This window comes from Brassica napus, chromosome C6, assembly GCF_020379485.1.
Source record: "Brassica napus cultivar Da-Ae chromosome C6, Da-Ae, whole genome shotgun sequence".
Lineage (NCBI taxonomy): Eukaryota > Viridiplantae > Streptophyta > Magnoliopsida > Brassicales > Brassicaceae > Brassica > Brassica napus.
This window is the reverse complement of record NC_063449.1, coordinates 33526499-33551014: the sequence shown is the minus strand read 5'-3', so window position 1 is coordinate 33551014 and position 24516 is coordinate 33526499. Positions and strand designations below refer to the sequence as shown.

The 24516-nt window shown below is 37.0% G+C and overlaps 5 protein-coding genes across 5 annotated transcripts; 4 read left to right on the top strand and 1 right to left on the bottom strand.

The window, feature by feature from the left end:
• The first annotated feature begins 19 nt into the window (after positions 1-19).
• LOC106405583 (5'-nucleotidase domain-containing protein 4) lies at positions 20-4842 on the top strand. Its single transcript, XM_013846116.3, has 16 exons — positions 20-416; positions 1165-1484; positions 1573-1650; positions 1727-1947; positions 2121-2213; positions 2327-2410; positions 2697-2813; positions 2986-3091; positions 3190-3306; positions 3442-3499; positions 3754-3830; positions 3930-4000; positions 4089-4149; positions 4240-4299; positions 4378-4440; positions 4540-4842. Exons 1-16 carry the CDS (start codon positions 161-163, stop codon positions 4663-4665), a joined length of 1908 nt encoding a protein of 635 aa, XP_013701570.1. The 5' UTR covers positions 20-160; the 3' UTR covers positions 4666-4842.
• Positions 4843-5390: 548 nt separating this feature from the next.
• Positions 5391-8803, bottom strand: LOC106387265 (sugar transporter ERD6-like 6). The gene is made up of 17 exons (XM_013827089.3): positions 8302-8803; positions 8156-8218; positions 7986-8075; positions 7836-7895; positions 7676-7741; positions 7528-7593; positions 7373-7448; positions 7208-7272; positions 7024-7116; positions 6860-6943; positions 6680-6764; positions 6492-6601; positions 6325-6384; positions 6181-6246; positions 6040-6099; positions 5827-5941; positions 5391-5737 (listed from the first exon to the last, which is right to left on the bottom strand). Exons 1-17 carry the CDS (start codon positions 8494-8496, stop codon positions 5625-5627), a joined length of 1467 nt encoding a protein of 488 aa, XP_013682543.2. The 5' UTR covers positions 8497-8803; the 3' UTR covers positions 5391-5624.
• Positions 8804-15260: 6457 nt separating this feature from the next.
• On the top strand, positions 15261-17625 carry LOC106387266 (DNA-3-methyladenine glycosylase 1-like). The gene is made up of 2 exons (XM_013827091.3): positions 15261-16515; positions 17281-17625. The coding sequence occupies exons 1-2, from the start codon at positions 15467-15469 to the stop codon at positions 17297-17299; spliced, it is 1068 nt and encodes a 355-aa protein (XP_013682545.1). The 5' UTR covers positions 15261-15466; the 3' UTR covers positions 17300-17625.
• Positions 17626-18296: 671 nt separating this feature from the next.
• Positions 18297-19676, top strand: LOC125588493. The gene is made up of 3 exons (XM_048759861.1): positions 18297-18417; positions 18516-19525; positions 19641-19676. Exons 1-3 carry the CDS (start codon positions 18297-18299, stop codon positions 19674-19676), a joined length of 1167 nt encoding a protein of 388 aa, XP_048615818.1.
• Positions 19677-19708: 32 nt separating this feature from the next.
• On the top strand, positions 19709-22676 carry LOC125588578. The gene is made up of 5 exons (XM_048760002.1): positions 19709-20302; positions 20387-20518; positions 21022-21548; positions 21631-21715; positions 21797-22676. The coding sequence occupies exons 1-5, from the start codon at positions 19709-19711 to the stop codon at positions 22460-22462; spliced, it is 2004 nt and encodes a 667-aa protein (XP_048615959.1). The 3' UTR covers positions 22463-22676.
• Positions 22677-24516: the final 1840 nt, after the last annotated feature.

Genomic DNA, 24516 nt, shown 5'->3' with positions numbered 1-24516 from the left:
TCAGAACCATGCTTAAGCCACGTGGCACATCTTCCTAGGGATCTCTTCTTTCTGCCTCACCTTGTTTCCCTCCCTCCTTCCTTCCTCGCCTGAGAAAAATAAAAAAAATAAATAAATGCAATTGAATTGGAAGGAATATTCGCCGGAAAATCACCGGTAAATGTCTCATTGCTTATATTCGAATCCAACCTTTTCGGCGACGTTACCTATATGTTCTACACCTACTACTACTATTATTCTCTATATCGAACACGATTCACCTCCCTCTCTCCGCCTATATAATAATAATAATACCATGCGTCTCTCCAAACGCCACTTCTCTCCTCTTTCTCTCTGCCTCTCTGTATTTTCCTCTGGTTTTCGTTTCCCTGGAAAATTTCAAGCTCAGAGACGATTCCTCAACTCCTCTGCTGCTGGTTAGTTTTTTTCATTCGACTTTTGGTTTATTTTTCTATGGAGTTTGGTTGATTGGAGCAGTTCATTAACTTTGCGGTCTCTGTGTGTGTGGTTCCATGTAACTGATTTTGCTAAGTGGTTAGTGTGTTGTGGAGAAATTTTGTAGTGAACCTTTGGATAGAGAAGGAAGGTGTGCTTAATTAGTAGCTATCTCATTATTTGGGTCTTTTTTTTAGCATTACCTTGGGAAGATACTTAGGATTAGGACTTAACTTGTCGCAAAGCTTGTGTCTTTTTGATCGAGGTAAGAATGTTAGGTTTGTTTTTCCTCATTTTAGGTGGTTTGTTACTTTGTTCCCCTTTGGTGGTTGGTGGTGGTGGTGGTGGATCATGTTGATCAATAAAGCTTAGTGGTCTTAACATGTTAGTTAGTTTACAAAAAAAAAAACATGTTAGTTAGTTTGTTTTTATTTTCATTTTAGGGGTTTTGTTACTTTTTCTTTGTCCTTTGGTGCTAGTGGATCATGTTGATCGTATGACTCATGTTGAATTATTCTATCACCTGTAGAAAACGTGTCATCAGATTGTTTATCTTCTCACGTGCTTCTATGTTTAGCTTTGGTGGGTTCTGACTAACGAGTTGTTTCTTGCATATTCTTATTATCTATTTTTGGATATAGCTTGTATCCTTTCTCTACTCTATTTCATGTGTTGCGTATACGTCATATATCCAAAAATAAAGTTATGCTTCCTTTGATAATCTCTCAGGGGCAAGCCAGTTGTGTTTCAAGAGTTCAATGGAAGAACAGCGAGCTAGTGCTCTTAGTGAAGGCGTGGTACAGTTTCACAGTGTTGGCTCAATGGATGGATGTGAAGCTCCCCATAAATGGTCATCCCCTGGAGGAGGAAAGAAAATCGATTTGAAGAAACAGATCTTCTGCAACAGATCGTTGAACATGAGAAATATCATTGCCGTAGGCTTTGATATGGACTACACTCTTGCTCAGTACAAGTCTGAAACTTTTGAGTCCCTTGCTTATGAAGGAACTGTCAGGAAATTGGTATACGATTTGGGGTATCCAAGTGAGGTTAGTATACTGTATTGCTCTTCTAAGGTTCTGACAAGCAAAATGTGTTTGATTGATTGTTAATACTTGTTGTGGTCAAATAATCCAGCTGCTGGAGTGGACGTTTGATTGGAATTACATGGTTAGAGGCTTGGTGCTAGACAAAAAGAGGGGGAACATCTTAAAGGTGAATGAAAACCTTTATTGGATTGGACTCTCATAATAGTTATTGCTCTTTTTCTAATGGACTGTTGATGATGCAGATGGATCGCCACAAGTATGTGAAAGTAGCTTACCATGGGTTTAGAGAGCTCTCTAAAGATGATAAAGTTGATATCTATGGCAGCAGCCTAATACAAGATTCTTTTGATGAGCCTGACTACGCTCTCATAGATACCCTCTTTTCTTTGGCTGAAGCTTATCTGTTCGCGCAACTTGTTGATTTTAAAGATAATAACCCTGAAAAGATTCCCAAGGACGTTGAGCAAGTCTATTCCCCATTTTTATTACTGTTTTGATATTCTCTAGTCTTCAATATAGTATATGTTATGCGTATGGTTATAATATTGGTAACGGATACTCCCTAACTTATGCTTGGCATTAATTTATTTAAAAACATATCATTAATTTATTTCTTCTCCAATGGTGTTCTTTCAGTTATGCTCGTATGTATAAAGATGTCCGGGCTGCTGTTGATCTGTGCCACCGTGATGGAACTTTAAAACAGATGGTAGCAAAAGAACCCAATAGGTAAGGCTGATGTTATGTTCATGACTGTTCTTTGAAAATTGGATATGGACCATCTCTGTTGAAACTTTTTTCCCCCTTCCTTCTTTACATATTTTAATTTGCCTTCTTATCAGGTATATCAATGAGGATACTACGATTGTACCACTAATAAAAATGATAAGAGATTCTGGACGTTCTACTTTCTTGGTGACCAATAGGTAATGCTAACATATACTTTATAAACTTGCCTGCTATGGTGGTTGCGCAGTCGATTAAAATTTAACTTCGTAAATGGTTACATGCTCCAAAGTTTAACTTAAACCATTGTAACCTGTTTCCCTGCACTTGTAACAGAAATATCGAACTTGGGAAGATTTTAAAAAATGTCTGTGAAATCTTGTTACGAGACGGTGTCAATATTAATGATTTATTATCGCCTGTTATTGTATAATCAGTTTTTTTCTCTGCTTGGTGAGAGAGATTTTTGATTTAACATTGTTGCAGTTTGTGGGACTACACAAACATTGTGATGAATTTTCTCTGTGGAGGGCGTACGGTACATGGTCCTCATACTTGCAACTTTGATTGGCTCCAGTATTTTGATGTTGTGATCACTGGCAGGTCTTTTCCTTTCTCAAGTCTTTTTAATTTAATGCTCTGAATAAAATTGTGTTGATAAAATTAGTTATATGTTATTATTGGCTATCAATTTGTAGTTGAATTTTTTGTTTCTGGAAAATATTTCTCTCTTTTTATTTTCTGCTGTCTGAATTGGATCTTTTTTTTGGTGAAGTGCAAAACCTGGCTTCTTCCATGAAGAGAGTCGTGCCAATCTGTTTGAGGTGGAACCTCAGTCTGGAATGCTTATTAATACTGACAATGGAACACCTATGCCTCAGGTTTGACTTAATGAATTGCCAGACTCACTCAAGTGTTTGAGATGTACTTCTTATCCAAATGATTCTTGTGTATAATTGTTTTTTTGTTTGGTTGAAAGGTGGGAGATCCTTCACCAAAAATTTTACTGAAGAGTAAAGATAAAGGTTGTCGAGTTTTTCAAGGTGGAAATGTTGGACATCTTCACAGTTTGCTATCCATTGAGTCAAGTTCGCAGGTATATCGCACTAGCTATTTCTCAAAAAACACTTATCCCACTCTCGATTACAAAGATCAGTCTGTTATGAAATTACAGATATTCTTACTATGCCATGCTTTAGTTGTCACTCATTCAGCTATTTGATCTTACTAGGTTCTTTACGTTGGTGATCATATATACGGTGATATCTTGCGGAGCAAAAAAGTTCTTGGTAAGGTTTCCTTTTCCATTTATAGACTGTTCTTCTCTTTTGTTTAGCGAAGTAACTTAAACGAAGACCTATGTAGGGATTAAGAATATGGTATGTTAGGTCCCTAACACCTTATGACTGGTTCGCGTAGCATCTAAGTAGGCTAAATGCACTCTTTTGTTGATGAAGATAGTATCATTGGTGTTAAAAGAAACTGGTAAAAGTGTATTTGATTGTGAAAGCTACTTGCAGCTTAATTTTTCTTCATTCTTCAGGCTGGAGAACTATGCTCGTTGTTCCAGAACTAGAAAAGGAGGTTGAACTTCTATGGGAACTGAGGGACATGCGAAAGGTGATTGATAATTTCTCTATGTAGTTAGTATGAGAGAGATGGTTTTGTGATTAGGATCAACAGCCGCTAATGACCTCCATAATTTATTTTGGTTTGCAGAAACTTATTTTGATGAGGAATGAGCGTGATTCAGTTGAAGACAAAATTCATCACTTGAACTGGTCCCTAAAGTGAGTGTTCTTTAAATTAAGATGTACACCAATGAAAGCTGCGTTACATAGATTAAAATTCTTAGTTGTAACCAATCTTATCGTTCAGGTTTGAAGATGTAAACGAGAATGATAAGCAGGAGATGTTATCAGCTCTCAAGGACTTAGAGGTAAAAATAGAATTTGTGTAACCCCTGAATATTTCAACAGTTGCATAGTTGTTTTAAGTCCACACTTATGTTTTTGGTGGGATTTGACAGTCTAAAAGAGATCAAGTACGACTAAGTCATCAACAAGCTCAAAGAGAAAATCACCAAAAGGTAATGTTGTGTATCAAGTGCAGTGACTAGTATCAGTTCCAATCTGTTAGAAACTGACATGGGTTTTGGTTACTGCAGTTTCACAAGGTCTGGGGGCAACTGATGAAAACAGGTTACCAGAGTTCTCGATTCGCTAACCAGGTTTACAACATTTTATATTTTTGCTTTCTTATGTGGCAGCTCGAGTATTTTGTGTTTTTGGGGAATTGATTTCTCAAACCGCTTTTCTTCCTAAATCAGGTCGAAAGGTTTGCATGCCTGTACACAAGCCAAGTCTGTAACCTACGCTTGTACTCACCAGACAAGTATTACAGACCTAGTGAAGACTTCATGTCCCATGAGTTCCATCTTCTTCCTCTTGAATGATTGATCAATGAGACTTGTTAAAGAGAGACCAAGCTCTAAAGTCAAGAGTATATCAAAGTATTGGTTTGGTTGGTGCTTATTCTTACTGTCTATAAGCTTCCTTAGTTTCTTCTTAGTTTCAGTTTAACTTGAACAACTGCAAGCTTGAGAATCTAATGAAAATGTTTTCTATTGTCATTTGCTTTGTTTTCTTTGTTAAGCCACCACCGGACCCAAACCAGTTTATTTGTCAATCACTCTTGTTAACTTCTTCCTGATCACCTTAAACTCCATTTACTTAGTTCATAGACCACTAAACTCAGTTCTGGTTTTCGATAAAAGCTTACGATTCTGAAGCTGTGCATTCAATTCCTCCAAAACTGTAACTGGCTGCTCCAAGAGAAGAAGCAGAACAAGTTATGTTTGGGGCTTTAGACAACCTTTTCCACCAACACAGAGATTGAACCAAAGGATATTGGAATTAACATTGTGAATTGTAGTGTCTTTAACTTTGCACCTTCACTATATGCATTGACTAAAGATCTGTGGTTCATAGGTAACATCAACAGCTTTTACCTGGGTATAATGGGTTGGGGAAGTTAGCCTAGCTAAAGATCTGTGGTTCATAGGAGCACTTTTGTAGTTGCTGTCAGGAAGATTGCATCAACAAGCACCATGTAAGGTTACAATTCTAGATCATCATTATTCATTTCTGGCAATGTTGATGTTCAGATTTATCTCTGCGCGAAGAGTTTGATCAAATTACAAAAAACTTGAATGTTTGTTCATATACATTGAACAGAAGATTATTGACACACAACTTTGAACAAAAAATAAATATTGACACACAACAAACAAACAAACAAATTTTAGTAACTTCTCAGCCCAATTAACAACAGCTGGAACATTTCTCTGTTTCTTCTTGTTCGTGGCCAAAAGAGAGAGGGAGACCAAAAAATGAAATTGTTTTTGAGTTTTTCTCATCTGAACAAGGCTTGAAGTTCTTCAAGCGTTTTCCCTTTGGTCTCAGGAACCCACAGAGTCACGAACACCACTGTGAATGCACAAACCAAACCGTATAGAGTGAAAGTTCCTGCTCAGAATTAACCAAAACCCCCATCAACAAAATGACCTATCGCGTGTTGACAGAGAGAAAAGAGGAAGAGAGAGTGAGGGAGAAACCTCCACTGCTCCAGGCTAATAGCAAGTTTGCAGTCATGGTGATCAACCAAGAGATGAACCAATTGGCTAAAGTTGCTATACTTCCAGCTAAACCCTTTATGTTCACTGGAAGGATCTATTTACCAAAAACAACAACAAAGCAAGCAGATGGTAGATTAGTAAAGCTTTTTCGCTTTTTGGTTCTTACCACACTTAGTTCTAACATCTAATCACCTCAGACATAATGAGCCACGGAATTGGTCCCATTCCCAATGAGAAAGAAACAACCATTGCCTGTAATGATTCAACGGAGTTAAAGCAAAGATAATAATAGCTCATTGCCTCAAGAAAGTTTCAATAATATAACAAACTTACCACTACTCCAACTACTGACAAGATACTCAGCATACTGTACATGTCTGAATCGTGAGACACAAATTCCTAAACAAGAGACGTTAAAAACTCAAAACGTCAACTCTCAGATTATGGTGTTTAGGGAAGTTACAACTTATAAAGTACCTTAAGGTAGAAGGCAGCTGCAACAATCACTAGGCTTATCGTCATCCCAACAGAAGAGATCTACAAAACATGTCCATTTGCCTTATTAGAAGTTAATTTTGGGCATTTATTGAATTCTTCTCTAGAGAAAAGTTCTGAAGATATGACACTAATGAACTAATACTCACGGTAAGAAGAAGACGACGACCTGCTTTGTCCACCAACCATGTTGATATTGCAGTGGCCACTACCTGAATAGCACCGACCCCAAATGTTGCTGCATTACTAGATGTAACTCCTAAAAAATGACAAAAAAAAAATGTTATGTAATGATATGAAACAAGAAGCATCAAGTGTTCTTAGAGGAAGGACCTACCTGCAGACTCAAAGATTGTACTGGAATAAAACAGGACACCATTAATTCCACCGAGTTGTTGAAGTACAAGCAACCCTATACCAACCTATTATACACAAAAAGAAAGAAACATAGTTTTAAGATAATGTTTCTTACGGTAAACAAAGTATCTTCCAAGGGAGAGATATTTAACGTTTGTACCATAAGTGGGAAATAGTATCTCCTGCGCTTGAGATCAACAAACCGAACTGTAGATGATCGTTTTGTAGATGTTCCCACAGATCTCTGCAGATATGCAGACAATATGACAAATAAAGCTTTTGAAAGTCATTCATGGAAGGAAACATACTCAGGGGTAATATTACCTTGATTTCATTAACCTCAACGGTAATATCAGTCTCAAACCCTCTAAGAACTTGTAATGATGTTTCAAAATCATCAGTCATACCCATTTTTGCCTACAAATTTAAAGCAAAGCATCCCATAAGAGTGTAATAACCAAAATATGCACCAACTCAATAAAAATAAGTGAACTTTTTAAAGGCGTACCAGCCAACGAGGGGACTCAGGAATGAAAAAGAGACCCGGTATCAATACTATGCATGGCAATGTCCCTAAAGATAAAAGGAAAACAAGAGAGAAAAGTGATTAGAGGGCATGTTGATGAGTCATAATCATAACCTAGTGTTTCAGGCTTTGTGTAATGAAATTTACCCAAGACTGCAAGGATTCTCCATGGAACAAAGAGGCCAAGTAAATAAGCCAACATTATTCCAATTGTCACAGAAAGCTACAGCAAAAAATGTTAAGCACTAAGAATCTGTTTCATGAAATTAAAAAGAAGAATCAGTCAGCTAGAGGTGACAAACCTGGTTAACAGAACCCAACCCTCCCCTCATATTCTGTGGAGCTATCTCAGCAATATATACAGGCACCTAAAACCAAGAACAGAGTTGCATAAAACTCACTGGAACTTGTTATTCTATAAGCAAACAAACTAGGCGAGTTCAGTGTTACCGTGTAAGAGATGATCCCAACGCCAAAGCCTTCTAAAAGTCTTCCCATGTAAAGAAAAGAAGTATCCTACAAAACCAGAGTGATGTAGAGAGATAAGATCAATCTAACATCTCCAGAGCTCTATTTGACCTTTAACTAAATGAAACTAGAAAATACTCACTTCTGCAAATGATATGCAAAGCCAACCAATGATATTGGGAATTGCAGCAATCATCAGAGACTGTCCAAAGAAACACACAATAAGTAAAACAAAGATGAAGAGATCATCACTTGGATCAGTTAAAGAATCAGTTAAAAAAACAAAGTATACCCCTTTTCTTCCAATGTATTCAGCGATCTGACCACTAGCAATCGCACCAACCATAGCACCCACATTGGACAGAGAACCAAACACAGAGTACTACACATGGAGACAAAAATTATCAAAAAGTCAAACAAGAGACCAGAAAGCAGCTCTAGACATAGGATCGGTCTTATCACCTCAGATACAGTCAAACCCAGATCCTTGATGATTGCAGCTTGAGTTGGAGAAGAGTAACCACACTGAACCAAAAAAAAAAATGTATAAAGTCTCAAACTTTCTAAAACAAATGAACAAGGAAAGGTGGGAACTTTCAACGACTTACAGTGAATCCGAATTGAATAGGACCAAGAGCAATGATCAGAACACAAGCAAGAACGGAGATTGAGTTGTCTTTGATGACTTGAGACGAACCCATCATGCTCGATTGTCTTGAACCCATACGGTACCAGCTTCCTGTGTGCATGAAAGGTCGTCGCAGCTCATTCCTGGCCTCCTCTGTTTCATCCCTTGAACTCATCTTTTTGATTTTCTTTATCTCTACACTCTCAAATCTATTGTCTTTTCTTATCGAAAGCTTCAAGATTGAGGAAGTAAAATGCCGATTCTAAACCGGAAAAGTCAACAAAAACTCCTGTGGACTTTCTGAGAATGACGATAACTTGGATAAAGAACGGATTGAGAAATGCCGTCTTATATAAGAAAGAAGCAAAGGAAGAGAATGTGGTGTGTATATGGCGGTGATCTAGTGATTATTTGCTGAGAGAGACAGAGAGATCATGAGACTGCTTCAGACAGTTTTTTTTTTTAGATCACATACTGTCGACGCATAACCCAAATTTAGACAAAATAAAGGTCCTTGTCTGGATAAATGGATATAACTTTTTATGTATTAGTTCTTCTTAAAATTAAAAGAGTAAAGCCTTGAGATAGTAATAAAACACCCTTTGTTCAAATAATAAGCACATAAAGAGAAACATCTCTAAAATAACATTAGCTAGAATTTTATCTAACTAGAGTTTTACCGCGTATCTGCGTAGATATTTTTTCTATTTATATACAGTTTTGATTTTGATTTTTATAATATAATTTAAATATATTATTTACAATTTGATGTTATATAATGTATATAAATTTTTTATTCATGTATATTTTGGCATTATTAATATAGTAGTTTATGTTTCAAAATGTAATTCAATTTTTCACTAGTTGTTGAATACCAATCTATTTAATTTACAATAATCAAATAGAGAAACATCTTTAAAATAGAGATGAAAGTAAGTACTTGATGTTTTGTTAAAAAGTTAGTGTTAAATGTAATTAATGTTATATTTGACTAATATACTGTGTATAAATAATAGTTACACTTTTTATATTTTATATTTATATCAGTAATTTACATTTATGCGTAAAAGAAATATTTGTGTTTTTAAAATTTGTATTATATATAATTTATATTTTAGTTTTATATGTTCTGAGTTTATCGCAATTATTTATATAAAATGAAAATATTAAATATATTCGAATGAATATGTTTTACGTTTTAGTTTTTATAATTTTCATTTAATAAATTCTGCGAATTTTAAATTATATAAAGTAATAATATAACAACAAATGAATATTAGCCATGATTTATGTATCAAATTATAAGAATATATCGTTACATGTATATTTGATATGATTTATGAAAAAAATTGTTATAATGATACACATACATGTAGGATATTTAAATAACCTAAAAATTAAATAATATTCATTTGAAATTTCATTTATTTGGTGTAAAAATATTAGTATCTTACTAAAGAATATTCTTTCTGATTTCCTTAAAGAATTATTTTTGATTAATTAATGTGAATATCAAATAAAAAATATTAAGTTATTAATGAGATGGTCCAATTATAAATTTTATACAGTAGATTTTCAAAATGACTTTATTTTAATAGAGTAGATAAAAAATTAAAAAGTTATTAAAAAAAACTTTTTTGTTTTATATTGAATTTAAAATTAGTGTAAATTAAGTTTTTCATATTAAATGAGTGCTGTTTTGAGAATTTTTAGAAAATATTATTTTGGAGATTTGTCCAAATTAAATATATATAACCAATCAATTATGCAGAAAATAGATAATATGCTGGCAATAAATGAGACACATATTTTGTAATATTCCGGATAATTCACCCAGTTTTCAAAGGCCAGCAAAATTTGCCATCAAAATATATGTTTTTTCGTCAAACTTATCCATATACTAATTGATACGGCGGATATGTGAACTATAAATGAGAACTTATATTTGAACTGAAATTAACAAACATATTTCAAAACTAAAAGGTCTGGTCGTAACTTGAAGAAACTATAGGTTTACTGGAATTTTAGTCTTTTTGTGTACACTGGATTTTTAGTCTTTTTAACAAATCCAAACAGTTGGTTTTGAATCAAATCGCTAAAAACTATCATGTTTTATAGGCTAATTATTGTCCAAAAAATTATGCAACTCATCATGTAATATCGATAAGCTCTTACAACATCTTTGCACTTCGAATATTCCATGTTATTTCATAGACATTGTCCCAGAACTATCCGGTCCATAGTTTATCCAAGTCCAAGAAGCATGGATATGGCATGTCAGGGATTAGAGAAGGTTTATTATTTGGCAAATTATTAGAGTTTTTTTCACTTTTTGCGTTTTTAGTTTACATTTCTCTAATTTTCTAGAAAGAGAGATAAATTTTGATCACCAAGCTTTGAATTATTTGTTTTTATCAAAAATTAGTATTGTTTGTCTTGCATATATTGGTCTGATAATATTATGGGAAAATTGGATAAATGAGACACTTTGAAGTTGGATTTGTCACAATAGGATTTATAGAAGATGTTTTAGGAAAATAGGATTTTAATTCCTGTAAATACCAAAGTACCCTTAATTTACCAATTATGTTGAATTAAAATTATAAATTATAATAATTTTCGTAATAGATTTTTAATGTTAAAATATTAAAAAATTCAAAAATAAAAAAAATTAAATAGGGAAAAAGAGACGCGGGATGCTGCAAACCTAATTTCCCTTTCTCATTGTCTTCTCCGCCGTAGAGTCGTCGCTCTTCCATGGCGATTTAGGGTTCCTTGGTGAGAAACCATGTTCTTCGTCGGTGTTTCATCAGCCCGTATGCTCTACTCTCGTCTCCGCCATCATCCTCTTCGATCTCACTGAAGACACAACGAAATCAAAGCGTTCTTCCTCTTCGTCGGGTCAAATCGATTTACGAAATGTTCTTCCATCAATTTCGTTAAAATCTCACATTTCTTCACACAAGGTATTGGATTACATCTATTGATTCTCATCTAAAACGAAATCGAAGTGTTCTTCCATTTAAACTAGATTCTTTTTTAAACATCTTATACATCATTATACATCATTATTTGTGCGATGATATTGATACTTTAACATCTTGAACTAACAATTTTTTCATGGTTTGTAGATATGTCTGGAGATTTACCGAAGAGGCTTTTTAAGGAGGGCGAGGAGCCCTGAGTGACTCAGATCAACAACAACTGCAGAATCGACTACATTATCCGAAAGTTCCAGGCTGCCAAAGGAATGGATATTGTGAAGAAAGATTCGGTTTTTCATCAGATTTTTAAGCTCCATGATAATGGTCTTGGATACCTCCGCGAGGGTGATACACAGCTTATTAGGGCCAGAGAAACTTGTTTCTTGTCTTTCAATATATAAAATCCATCAAAATATACAGATCAGAAATTTGTCTAGATACGTAAGCCAGGTTATTTTTAAAGATGGTAGACTTTATATTAAATAAAAATTGTTTTTATTTATTATTATTGTTTTTTGGTTTGCTGTTTGGTAGAAAGAAGTAAAAGAATAAAAAATAAAACGAGCGAAATGTGAGCTAAGAGATGGTCAGAAAGACAGAGTATCATATCACACCAAACACGTCTTTGTGATCTGATATTATTGTCTCCATATCAACACGATCTATTTTTTTTTTGTTGACCACAAATATTTATATATCTGCATTGTACATAACCCTGATCAAGTCTTTTGCCTCCTCGTTCCTCACATGTACAATAGTCCTTCCCATCGCCATTATATATTTTATTCTTTAATCCTTATAATAAAATTAAACATAAAATTACTCAGTAAAGTCTCAAATTATATGAAAACAATAGATCAAGACTCTTGAAAAAGTATTTAATTGTTATTTATTTCACAAAGAAGGGTCTAACCCAAGCATTCCAGTTTCGGCTTATTCATCACCCAGTTGATTACTATTTTTGTTGACCTCAAATTTAAACATCACTGAGTTAATTCTCAGATTATATGAAAACAATAGATCAACGACTTTTCCCCCAGTTTTAAGAGGGAGTTTTAATTAACTTTTATTTACTTTGTAACTATTTTAAATTGGGAATTTAATAAAACAAATCCTGGACTATCCAGCCATCCATTTTTTAACCCTCAGCTATTTTATTAATAAGACAACCTCTGAACTGAAGTCTGTTAGTATAATTAACCCTTTACTTTTAGGAACGTTTAATCCAATCCCTAGACAGCTTCCGTCAACAATAAAAAAGTGTTGTTTTATTGTAACAAAACAACATGTTGTCAAAATTCTACAAGTGAAACAACAAGGTGTCTTAATCTTTAGTAGAAAAAAAAACACTTTCAGAAAATAGATTGAATTGTGCGACAATCATCTTCATAACTAACCTAAGAAAGCAAATCTTTCATTCTAAAATTTAAGACTTGAACGTGAACAAGCATTATCATTGTCATTCCTTAGTTTCTACGAACAAACTTTCAATTTTTTATAAGATCAATAAAACTTTAGAACTTGAATAAGCTGAAAACGAGTTTTAAAACTAAATATTCTCATTTAAAAAACATCTCCTTAAACCATTATCTTTTGTTTTTCGATATCAGGCTCTTCTGGAACTTTACTTTGTTCATCCAATTTCTTTTTCTTTTGGGGATTTTTATTTTTAGAACCCGCTGACCTTCCCCTCTTTAACTGAACTCGAGGTTCACTCATTTTGTTTCCATCAGTTTGTTCTCTAGGAACATCAACTCTTGATGGAACATTTTCAGCGGGTATACATGACTTCGTCACCCTTCTCTTATCTGTGAACGCATCTGGTAACTTGTTTGCCAAATTATGCAAATGCACAATTTTCTGAACTTCCAGCTCTCTTTGATTCGTAAGGGGATCAAAGTGTAACAACGACGGTGTACACCAAGTAATCTCTTTAGGAATTCGATTAATTCCTTCCCCTAACGCTGGAAATTCATCCTCATTAAAATGGCAATTGGTAAATCGTGTCATAAACATATCACCAGTTACTGGTTCCAGATATCTTATTATACTTGGTGACGTATAACCCACATATATTCTCAATCTCCTTTGTGGGTCCATTTTTGTTCTTTGTGGCGGTGCTATCGGAACATAGACCGCACACCCAAAGACACGGAGATGGGATACATCTAGCTCTTGCCCAGATGCCAATCGTAATGGGGAGTATTTATGATATGCACTCGGTCTTAACCGAACCAGTGCAGCTGCATGCAATATAGCATGACCCCATACATAAATTGTGAGCTTCGTTCTCAAGACTAACGGTCTTGCAATCAACTGCAACTGTTTTATCAATGACTCGGCCATGCCATTTTGTGTATGCACATGGGAAACTGGATGCTCCACATCAATCCCCATTGACATACAATAATCATCAAAGGCTTGCGATGTAAATTCACCAGCATTATCAAGCCTTACTTTCTTAATGGCATACTCTGAGAACTGCGTTCTCAGCTTTATTATCTGGGCAATGAACTTTGCGAAAGCCGTATTTTGTGTCGTCAAAAGAGATACACTTGACCATCTACTATATGCGTCAATCAATACCATAAAATACTTAAACGGCCCGCACGGTGGGTGGATCGGCCCACATATATCACCATGTATTCTTTCCAAAAACATTGGTGATTCATTGCCTACTTTTGCTGGTGATGGCCGAGTTATAAGTTTTCCTTGAGAACATGCATTACATGTAAACTCGCCCGTTTGCAAAAATTTTCCGTTTTTCAACGGATGGCCATTCGAATTTTACACTATCTTTCTCATCATGACTGAACCAGGATGTCCTAGCCTCTCATGCCAAATTTTAAATGTATCAGTAAACTTCATGTTTACCACGGCATAGGACTCAGTCATGGTAATTTTCGTACAATATAGTCCAGAGGATAACATTCTTAACTCTTCCAATATATGTTTCCTCTCGGACTTATTGCAAAGAAATTTAGTGTCATCTTTACTCATAGTCTCAATATGATATCCATTTCTTCGGATATCCTTAAAACTTAATAAGTTTCTATGAGACTCGGGGGGATACAATGCATCACTTATTTCAAATATTGTTCCCCCTGGCATTGAAAATTTCGCTCTTCCAGAGCTCATAATAATCTTTGCATTACCAGATATTGTACTTACGCTTCCAGCGTAATCTTTTATTTTGAGACTGGAGAAATATTTCTTATCTTTAATTATCGTGTGCGTTGACGCACTATCTGCCAAACACAAATCTCCATCCATAGTCTCAAAGTTTGGCATTTTCTCGGCTGGTTTAAGAACTTTCGGATTGATAAGCTTCGGTTGGTTAGAGCTTCCGGATTGATAGACTTCACCGGTATATGAGAGCTCGTGTTGATAACGTGTTGTGAAATAATAGGTGAATATTTATATATGTATTATTACATATATATATATATATATATATTTGTTTCTTGTTTGCTAAGTAACGTAAGAGAGATGAATATGTGAGATGATCATATTATTATTGTTGTTCTCATATCGTTATAAATGAGATGAAACCACTATTTATAGTGGTAGTAAGTCGGTCAAATTAACTGACATAAGAAATGACAAAATAAAAAAAAGATAATATTTATCCTAAATAGCAAATGGTTAATCGTATCTTTTGATATTATCTCTAACAATTATAAAAATGCTTAAGGGTTAAAAAACAAATGGGCCTATAGTTATAGTTGAGGGTTTGTTTCATTAAAATTTCTTTTAAATTAATTAAGCATTCCAGTTTTATTCATCTCCCAATTAATTAACTTTTTTGTTGACCACAAAAACATCACTCAGTTAATTCTCAAATTATTTGAAAACAATAAGATCAGCGACTTTTCACAAAGTAGGGTGTTGCTTGTGTATATTGAGCTCAGTTGAAAGACCCAAGTAATCAAGTCTGGGCTTATTAAAGCACACGGGCTCTACTTTTTATTATAAAGCCCACACAGAAAATGTCGGAGCGTGAGCTCCACTTTAGTTAAAAGCGCGTCAGAAAATAATCAAAGTCAAGCCCAAAGACGCAACTTCACTCCGCCGTGTCCATTCTCCGATAAGGTGTTTTCGATTCTTCTTCGTCTCTCTTCAAGCGATCAAAACCCTAATTCAACCCAATTCGATTTCCACATGGGTGAACCTCAACCTCAACCCCAATCACCCAAACCCGAAAACCGTAATCCAATCCCACCGCAAAACAACAACGACTCCTCCTCCTCCTCCGCCTCCGTTCCCGGCTCAATCGTCTCATCAACCACCATCGAAGCCCCGAGAATCACCGAGCTAAGCAATGTATCCTCCTCCCCTCCTTCCAAAATCCCACTCCGTCCTCGAAAAATCAGAAAGCTTTCTCCCAACAACGACGCGGTGACGTCATCGAGACCTTCAGCGAAGGGCAAACCATCGCAGCCACCGAGGATCCACGCAAAGTCTCTAACTTGCGAGGGAGAGCTCGAAGCGGCGATAACCCACCTCCGCAGCGTCGATCCTCTGCTAGCGTCGTTGATCGACGCACACCCACCGCCAAAGTACGAGTCTTTCAACACTCCCTTCTTGGCTCTGATACGAAGCATTCTCTACCAGCAGCTAGCTGCTAAAGCGGGGAACTCAATCTACACACGCTTCGTTTCCCTCTGCGGCGGCGAAAACGGCGTCGTTCCGGAGAATGTCTTGCCTTTGACGCCTCAGGAGCTTCGTCAGATTGGTGTCTCTGGGAGGAAGGCGAGTTACCTCCACGATCTTGCGAGGAAGTATCAAAACGGGATCTTGTCGGATTCTGGGATATTGAACATGGATGATAAGTCTCTGTTCACGATGCTGACGATGGTTAACGGGATCGGTTCGTGGTCGGTTCATATGTTTATGATGAACTCGCTTCATAGACCTGATGTGTTGCCTGTTAACGATCTTGGTGTGAGGAAAGGTGTGCAGATGCTTTATGACTTGCCAGAGTTGCCTCGTCCTTCGCAGATGGAGGGTCTTTGCGAGAAGTGGCGTCCGTATAGGTCTGTTGGGTCGTGGTACATGTGGCGGCTCATTGAAGCTAAAGGGACTCCGTCGAATGCTGGAGCGGTGAGTTCAGGAGCTGATTTGGCGTTTCCGCAGTTGGAAGACTTGCAACAGCAACATCAGCAACAACAGTCACAGCTTCTGGACCCTCTTAGTGTGTTCAGTATCGGGTATAGTCAGCTACTGTATCTAACGTAGTTTCTCTGCAATACTTGTCCCTGCTTTTACCTTGCTTGAAGTTTGCCCTTAAGGTAGATATAGCAGTCACTGGAGTGGTTGCCTTATAGATGGTACTTTCTGAAAACGAGTACTAACGTCTAGTTATCGTTTCCTTAAGTTAATCTCAATGCTTCAAGGTATTTAGCTTTAACTGTAGATGCAATTGTCAAGGGGATTGTGGTTAAGATAGTTTTTAGTTTATTTTGTCATCTAAAACTTGTATCGAGCTGACAAGTCGCATGAAAAAATACCATAGTTTCGTGGAGTTTAGTATGTTCAAGAGTAGCATCTATGCAGGGAATGTGTATTGAGGCTGGTTTTCATGGCTTGATAGACGTATGGATATTAATTGATAGACTTTTCATGTGGAGTCCTTCGCTTTTCAACGTAATCACATGTGCGGCAGTGAAAGCCTTCACTAAAACAAGATCATGTTGAAGAAAATGGTGCATAGGGGTTCTAATATTTGATACTTTGCGTACCTTAGGTACTAATGTTTCACGTGACAACGTTAAAATGTGGAAAACTCAAGTGAAAGTGAATAGTTTGCAGTGGGTTTTAACCATCACAACATAATAACTGAAGCTTTTCTCATCCAAGTCACTATACTTTTGTAATGCTAAATACTTGGTTTGTTAATTAAGGAGTAATTACAATTATAACGAGGTTGTTGATACATTAGTCTTCTTATGCGGTTCTTATTGACTACTTAACAGGGCATGGGGCCAAACTTAGCTGGCTTCCCACCATAAGTTGTTGTCGTCCATGGCGTTAGAGGGATTCTGGTCCAGTCTTCAGATACTGTCAGATGAAAAGGTCGAGTCTGCTGTGAAGAAATACGAATAAAGCAGGAACTTTGTAGGTTGGGTTTCTTAAGACACAAAACTGAAAGACTATGCAGCAGAAACCCTCTTAGTATGTAAGATATAGTTTAGCTGATGAACTTTGATTTTCTCTTGTTGGAGACTTAAAATTGCTGTTTAAAAAAACTCATAATTCATGTAAAACAGAGTCAAATCTTTCATTTTCTCATTGCTTAACCAGTTGTTTTGCGGGCATAATCTTCTTTGCATAATCTTCTTACAATTTTTTTTTACTAATGAATTTTCGCACGCGTAAATATATTTTTTTCCAAATATTTATTAGTTTATGTTTTATTAATTTGAAATTAGCATTTTATGTTTCCAAAATTTTTAAATCAAACATCAAATTACTTATATATAAAAAAGAATTCACTAAAATATATATGTTCACATATTAAAAATATTTTAGAAAATGTTTTTATACAAATGATTTTTTTAATTAATAATTAATTATAATTTGTTTTATATATTAATTTTAAAAAATTTCATAATAGAAAATATTATTTCAAGATAACAACACAATTAAGATTTAGGAAAAATTGGCAAATTGGGCAAATTGCAAGTTTGATATTAGGGAGTTGGACGACCTCGAGTTTAAATTAGAAGATTGGACGAATCGCCTTTTCCAGACTTGTGAAATGTCGACAGAGGGCGCGCGTGGTTTTTGATATTACGACCATGCCACCTCTTGATTTTTTATTTAAAAATAAAAAAAAACCTAATAAAAGAATAAAAAAGAAGGAAATTAGAAAAACCAAAACATCCCTTATATCAAAATATACCAGAACCACCTCTAAACAGTTGCAATTGAGAACCAAACATAAGAAGAATCCCACATAAGAACCACTCTCGACTGTATCCAAATCGGCATGGTATCCCCCTCCAGCGTAACACCCTCGAGGAGGGTGACTCGTAGTCAATGCGCCAGTGATAGAGAAGCAAATCCCAAGAAAATTCCCCGACTAGGCAAAACTGCGTCTCGTTATGCAGGTATCTCCTTTCGCTAAGCTTCGCTGTGAAATTCTTTGGAAAAAGTTTTTAAAAATAAAGCGTTGGGTAAATGTCTGGATTTGGTCATTGTATTTCAGTATCTAGCACGGAGTCCGAACTAGAGGAACCTGCATCCACCGACCAAGAAGAAGCTGCATCCACTGAACAAGACGAAGCTGCATCCACCGAGCCGGAATTTATTGTCACCACGCCGACTTTCCCGGAAAGACTGTTCGCACGTAATTGCTATCCTGGCAAACCTCGACTGAACATCTATTCAAAGGCGAGTATCATTGGATCGTTAGTGAAGTTGCTAAGAGGCTCCCCTGAAATGAATTGTCTGCTAGGAAGTCAGTTTGGAGCTCTGTTCCACTTACCTGTATCGCGCTGCTCAAACTCTGCGAAACTTGTACATTCTCTCCTCAGCCGTCAGCTGGTTACGATGCGCCTATATGAGCTCTGGTTCTTGTTTGCAGACAAGCCACTACGCTTTTCTCTGCGTGAGTTCGGAGACATCACGGGGCTGAAATGCGAGCCTGAAAGGGAAAAAGTTGGAAACGGGTCAGAATCTATCGATGCCACACCTGGACGTATGTGGAAAGAGTTGTTTGAAACTGAAGATGAAGACGTGACTGTACCAGATGTTCTTCGTATGCTTGAACAGCCTAGTCTTCCTGAGTGGAAGCGGTTGCCACTAGCTCTCATTGCGCTTGTAGATGGGCTCCTGGTTTGTGGTCACAAACTTCTTCGTGTGACGCCTGCTTACGTCGAGATGCTGGAAGACACCAGATCATTTCTTCAATATCCATGGGGGAGAGAGGCATTCGTCAGCACTCTGTCTAGATTGAGACCACCTCAACCTTCTGATCCTTCTAAAATGGATAAATCCCTTTCGGTCATGCGCCTTCGTTTGAAACAGCAGTCAACAGCGTGTTATGGGTTCCCTCTGGCGCTGCAACTTTTTGCTTTTAAAGCTATCCCCTCATTGCTTGAGAAAATTCCCGAACCTAATAAAACCACTTCTTTCTTGCAAGAACCAGAAGGATGCGACTCAACAAATGCACTTCTGAATTTTGAAGACATACTTCTGGTGGAAACCCAAACTGAGGTACAATGTTGTTGTCTATCTTATTTGCAAAACAGAAGTTAAGACGCTCAAACTTTGTGTACTTATGAATGTTTGTGTTCTTTGTTTGAGGTTATTGTTACGTATTCAATCCCAGATGAAGGTGGGGATCCAAAGTGGAAGAAAGAAGTAATCGATCCCCAAATAGATAACTTAGTTCGTCGAATGCGGGAAGGGCACGAGTTCAAAGCAACAGACTTTAGAGGAGGTGATTCATCCCTTCCACCTCTGAAGCCAGCCGAAAAGGCTGAAGGTGTTGGTGTCAAAAAGAAGTGTCAAAAGCCGTCTAGGCGGTTTGGGAAAGCATGTGATGAACCTGGAAGTTCGACTCAGGCGCCTCAGCGTCCTATTCGACCTCGTCGTGGGATATGTAAACAGGCTGAACCAGGAAACTTATCAGATAAGGAGCAAGAGCTGAAAGAGTGGATACGAGTTGAACTGAAAACCCAGTTGGGTAAATTGCGGAACGAGATTTTTGACTGGTTGCATCATGATAGGGGAGGCTCGTTCACGGTTCCGCAAAACACAGCAGCCGGTAAAACAAACAGAGACAACAGTCACGCTGACCCTACCGGCATGGAAGGTCCAAAGAAGCGACGTCCGTTCAGTGGTGATGGTAATGATGAAGCTGAAATATTTTGGTCTGATAGTAAGAAACACAAGAAGAACAACGGCGATGGGTTTAGCGACGATGAGACGATGAGAATGCATGATAATCATTGTGATGGCCGTACGCCAAATGCTCGCTTCTGGGAAAAGGTAATCAAACTGCTCCTACAATTTTTAATGATAAACAATGCCTGAATCCCGGTCTAACTTTTTTGAGGAAAATTCAACGTGTAGGTAGATTCAATGGCGGGCGAAGGCCCCTCTTTCTCGAAGTCGGCAAACATTCCAGAAGTCGATGTTTCAACGCCGATTGGACCAGAAATTGTATCAAAGCCAGCAAAACCGACTCTCCCGGAACCGTTGGAGGTAAATAGATTATAACAATGAATTTATAGGCTCTAGATATATTATGTTTTGCTGTTCAGCTTGGTTTGGCCAGGTATTCAGCGTAGATTATCAGTTGTTCGTTTTAGTTAGTGAGGTGTACAGGAATACTGATTTGTTTGGTCAGGTATTCAGGTTATTTAGTTAAGGTATTCAGGTTAATTTTTGAGGTGTACAGGAATACTGATTTGTTTGGTCTGGTATTCTGGTTAATAGTTCAGGTATTCATGTTAATTTATGAGGTTTACAGGAATACTCATTTGTTTGGTCTGGTATTCAGGTTAATTTAAGAGGTGTTCAGCTTAAGTAGTCAGGTATACTGATCTGTTTGATAGTTTTCAGGTGAGAGATCAGAGGTATTCATATTAGTTAGTCAAGTGTTCAGATAATTTTGCCAGGTGTACAGATTATGTTGATTAGGTATTTTAATGTTAAACTACATCTGAATCGAAGTATTTGAATGAGCTATATCTGAACGTTGTCAGGGCGAGGGGGGAGATGAGTCTCCAATATCAGGGCTAAATTTGTTAGCAGAAGAGGTTGAAAAGGGGACACGGAGTGACAATGTCTATAAAGATCCACAGGAGAACACTTGTAGGATGCTTACCGTTTGGTCTCATCCTGAATCTTACGTCCTTCCGCCGGAGGAACAAGGTGGTAAAGCGTCACCGACAAATTCTGAAGATTACAAGACACCGCCAGAGGATGATCCGATGACTGAATGTCGCACACCAGACGTTGGGAATTCGAAGCTGAGTCGATATCTGACTAGGTCATTAAAAAAAGCAGAGCTAGAAGGGAAATGTATTCCAATAAGCTCAACCAAAAAAGATGACCTCCAGACGAAGCGTATTCCGAGACGTTCAACAAAGATTGGAGGAGTGTACACCCCAGACAAGAGATTGAAGAAGCTTTTCCAAAGCTGCAAGAAACCCAAATATACGCCCTTAGCAGACTTGGAGAAAGCGCAGTTTCAAGAGTTTCAGTCAATTCTCCGCGAGAAACCGGCACAGTAAGTTGTTTGGATATACTGTATAAATTTCTTGGACTGTCAAATGTTTAATATTGACTTTTGGTTTGTTCTCAAATTTCAGGGAATTCGAAATTGTTATTGGGATCCATGTCTCAAATAAGTTCTTCCTGTCGTTGGCGCGGCCAACAAATTGGGTCAGTACCGAGGTATTCCATTCATCAGAACTTAATCCGTTTTATTCAAGTGGTTTGTACATATTTTTCTAATGGTTTGTACATATTTTTCAGCACATTTCTGTGCTAATTAGTATGCTAGTAAGGCGACATGGACGCAATTATCTGAGTCGGAGGTGCAGATTTGTAGACTACTTCAGTATTGCGGGCATCATATCAAAGTTCGCAGAGTTCGAGAAGGCCTCAGATAAATTGGGATTCAACTGGGGAGGGCTTGTCAGTTTCAGTTTCACCGGAAAAACGCCGCGTCGGAATGACAAGAAGGTGTTGTTGGTTGATGTGGACAGGGTGTACGCCCCAATGATGTGGGGAAAAGATCATTGGGTTGGTCTTGTGATCAACTTGACATGCAGACAAGTGGAGATTTTGGACTGCAACATTCCCCTTAATGAGTCCGATAATGAGGTGAACAAGCACATGGCTTATCTTCTACGCGCATTGCCTCATGTCTTAGCTGCGTTTTCGCCTCCTTCCGATAGTAGTCATCCTGAAGAAGACCAAGCATTTTCATGGGTGCGTCCAGACAATATTTACTTCAACGAAAGGTCTGGCGACTGTGGACCATGCGCGGTCAAATTTCTGGAAATGCATGCAGCGGGATACTCCTATGAGGATATGGGGCAGATCGATGACAAAAAGGTGGACATATTCCGTCAGAAATATGCGATGGATACCTATGAAGAATTTATTGTAAACGCAAAAGTTCAAAACGATGGTTGAAGACGTGTATACTGCCTGCTTCATTTCGTTTGTTAAACCGAATTGTTAACGATTATTGTATCTTTTCATTCATCCAGACACTATAATTCAAACATATCAGTTTATCTTTGAAGGTTTTATATCATATTTCTTATATATTTAGGGTTTAGGGTTTAGGGTCGCATGTTTAGGGTTTAGGATTATTAGAGTATAATATCCATGCAAGATCTCACCATAGTGTGTTAGTTATTTGTTTCAAAGGAAAACAATTTCAGAAGTAGTTGGTGTTTTTACTGTTTCATTTAATAAGTATTAGTGTAAAATTTAAAAATTGATTGCAATAACTATTTCTCTGAGTGTGTTAGGTACAAAATGTGGGAGCGGACAATAACTTTCCTAGTAACTCATAAGACTCCTTTGTTTATTTCTTTATTCTATATATACATATTCAATGCTTCTGATAAACATCTCCAACAGAACTCAATAGTATGGCATCTCTAAACATCTCCAATCTTCCAGAAGAAATTTTGTGTAAAATAATAGAGATGGTGGGAGCGGATTCATTCTACTATCTTGGTGGTATTTTGCGGGCTGGGAAACGCGGTTATGCACTTGTCCACGAACCCTCCGTCTTAAGGAAGTGTAATGTTCAGCCAATGGTCACCTTTGCAACATGTCAAATCTGCACTGGTGGTCAGTTTCGAGAGTTTTTCATCAAGTGCGTAACAGCTGGCAACACAAACGCTATCTACTATGAAGGGCTCTATGCAGCACTGATCGTAGGTCCTGAGAAATGTATTAGAATATTGCAACCAAATGTCCCAAATCATGATTTATCAACTTTAGCAGTCGGCATTTTCAACGTGTGTATTGGCAATGACAAGGAAGCCAGTAAACTGTTTCAGCAGTTCGAAGCTAATCACTATGACCTTCGCTCGGATGCGATAGTTGGACTGGGAGCTGATCTAGAGTGGCGATTGATATCATTTGGAGCGCCATACATGAACAGATATGGTGCATCTTTCAAATTTCCGGATGATGAGGTAATCAAGTCACCAAGCTGCCTTTATGGCCATGATTACACAGTCGATTTTGAAGGTTCTTGTAAAAACTGCAGGCTATTTTGGATATGCTGCAACATTTCTCACATCCTCTAGGACTTTATTTATGTTATCCTCGATGTTATCTGTTTTCTATCGTATAGCTTAAGTATTCGTAGACCTTAAGTATTCGTATACCTTAAGTATTCATCAATGTTATCTGTTTTCTCTCGTAGACCTAAAGTATTCGTCAATGTTATATGTTTTCTCTCTTATACCTTCAGTATTCGTATACTTTCAGTATTTGTATACCGTTTAATCAATGAAAAGTGAGTAAAGATAAATATTAATGGAATTATGAATAGAGATGTCAATTGGGTTGTCCATGTCCAATGGGTATGTCCTTTGGACAAAGCAGTTTATTGGACATTAATCTTAAGTCCAAATTGTACCTAGTCCAAATTGTCCAAACACAAAAAAGACCATTCCAAAACAAACCCTTCCAAATAGAACCATAAACCATTCCAAATTAGACGTCCATGTCCAAATGGTTTTAGCCCATCTAATTTGGACTTAATAGGTTTCCGTCCATTTGACATCCCTAGTTATGAATGTTAAGTAATAAAAGTGAGTAATTAATGGAATTATTCGTTGACCTTAAGTATTCGAATACCGCCAGTATACGTAGACCTTAAGTATTCGAATACCGTCAGTATTCGAATACCGTGAGTATTCGTATACCGTGAGTATTCGAATACCGTGAGTATTCGTATACCGTCAGTATTCTTATACCGTCAGTATTCGTATACCGTCAGTATTTGAATACCGTGAGTATTCGTATACCGTCAGTATTCGAATACCGTTAGTATTCGAATACCGTCAGTATTCGTATACCGTGAATATTCGTATACCGTCAGTATTCGTATACCGTCAGTATTCGAATACCGTGAGTATTCGTATATCGTCAGTATTCGAATACCGTTAGTATTCGTATACCATCAGTATTCGTATACCGTCAGTATTCGAATACCGTTA

What these genes read in the sequence shown, in the direction of transcription:
- LOC125588493 (XM_048759861.1), top strand. Translation starts at nt 18,297, where the DNA reads ATGGTATCCCCCTCCAGCGTAACACCCTCGAGGAGGGTGACTCGTAGT. An exon ending in AACTGCGTCTCGTTATGCAG is followed by an intron (nt 18,418 to 18,515) that starts GTATCTCCTTTC and finishes ATTGTATTTCAG; the next exon opens with TATCTAGCACGGAGTCCGAA. An exon ending in TGGTGGAAACCCAAACTGAG is followed by an intron (nt 19,526 to 19,640) that starts GTACAATGTTGT and finishes ATTCAATCCCAG; the next exon opens with ATGAAGGTGGGGATCCAAAG.
- LOC106405583 (XM_013846116.3), top strand. Translation starts at nt 161, where the DNA reads ATGTCTCATTGCTTATATTCGAATCCAACCTTTTCGGCGACGTTACCT. An exon ending in AAGATTCCCAAGGACGTTGA is followed by an intron (nt 1,948 to 2,120) that starts GCAAGTCTATTC and finishes GTGTTCTTTCAG; the next exon opens with TTATGCTCGTATGTATAAAG. An exon ending in AAAGAGAAAATCACCAAAAG is followed by an intron (nt 4,300 to 4,377) that starts GTAATGTTGTGT and finishes TGGTTACTGCAG; the next exon opens with TTTCACAAGGTCTGGGGGCA.
- LOC106387266 (XM_013827091.3), top strand. Translation starts at nt 15,467, where the DNA reads ATGGGTGAACCTCAACCTCAACCCCAATCACCCAAACCCGAAAACCGT.
- LOC125588578 (XM_048760002.1), top strand. Translation starts at nt 19,709, where the DNA reads ATGCGGGAAGGGCACGAGTTCAAAGCAACAGACTTTAGAGGAGGTGAT. An exon ending in ATGCTCGCTTCTGGGAAAAG is followed by an intron (nt 20,303 to 20,386) that starts GTAATCAAACTG and finishes TTCAACGTGTAG; the next exon opens with GTAGATTCAATGGCGGGCGA. An exon ending in CTCTCCCGGAACCGTTGGAG is followed by an intron (nt 20,519 to 21,021) that starts GTAAATAGATTA and finishes GAACGTTGTCAG; the next exon opens with GGCGAGGGGGGAGATGAGTC.
- LOC106387265 (XM_013827089.3), bottom strand. Translation starts at nt 8,496, where the DNA reads ATGAGTTCAAGGGATGAAACAGAGGAGGCCAGGAATGAGCTGCGACGA. An exon ending in TGTCAGTAGTTGGAGTAGTG is followed by an intron (nt 6,100 to 6,180) that starts GTAAGTTTGTTA and finishes GAATCATTACAG; the next exon opens with GCAATGGTTGTTTCTTTCTC. An exon ending in CGTGGCTCATTATGTCTGAG is followed by an intron (nt 5,942 to 6,039) that starts GTGATTAGATGT and finishes TTTGGTAAATAG; the next exon opens with ATCCTTCCAGTGAACATAAA.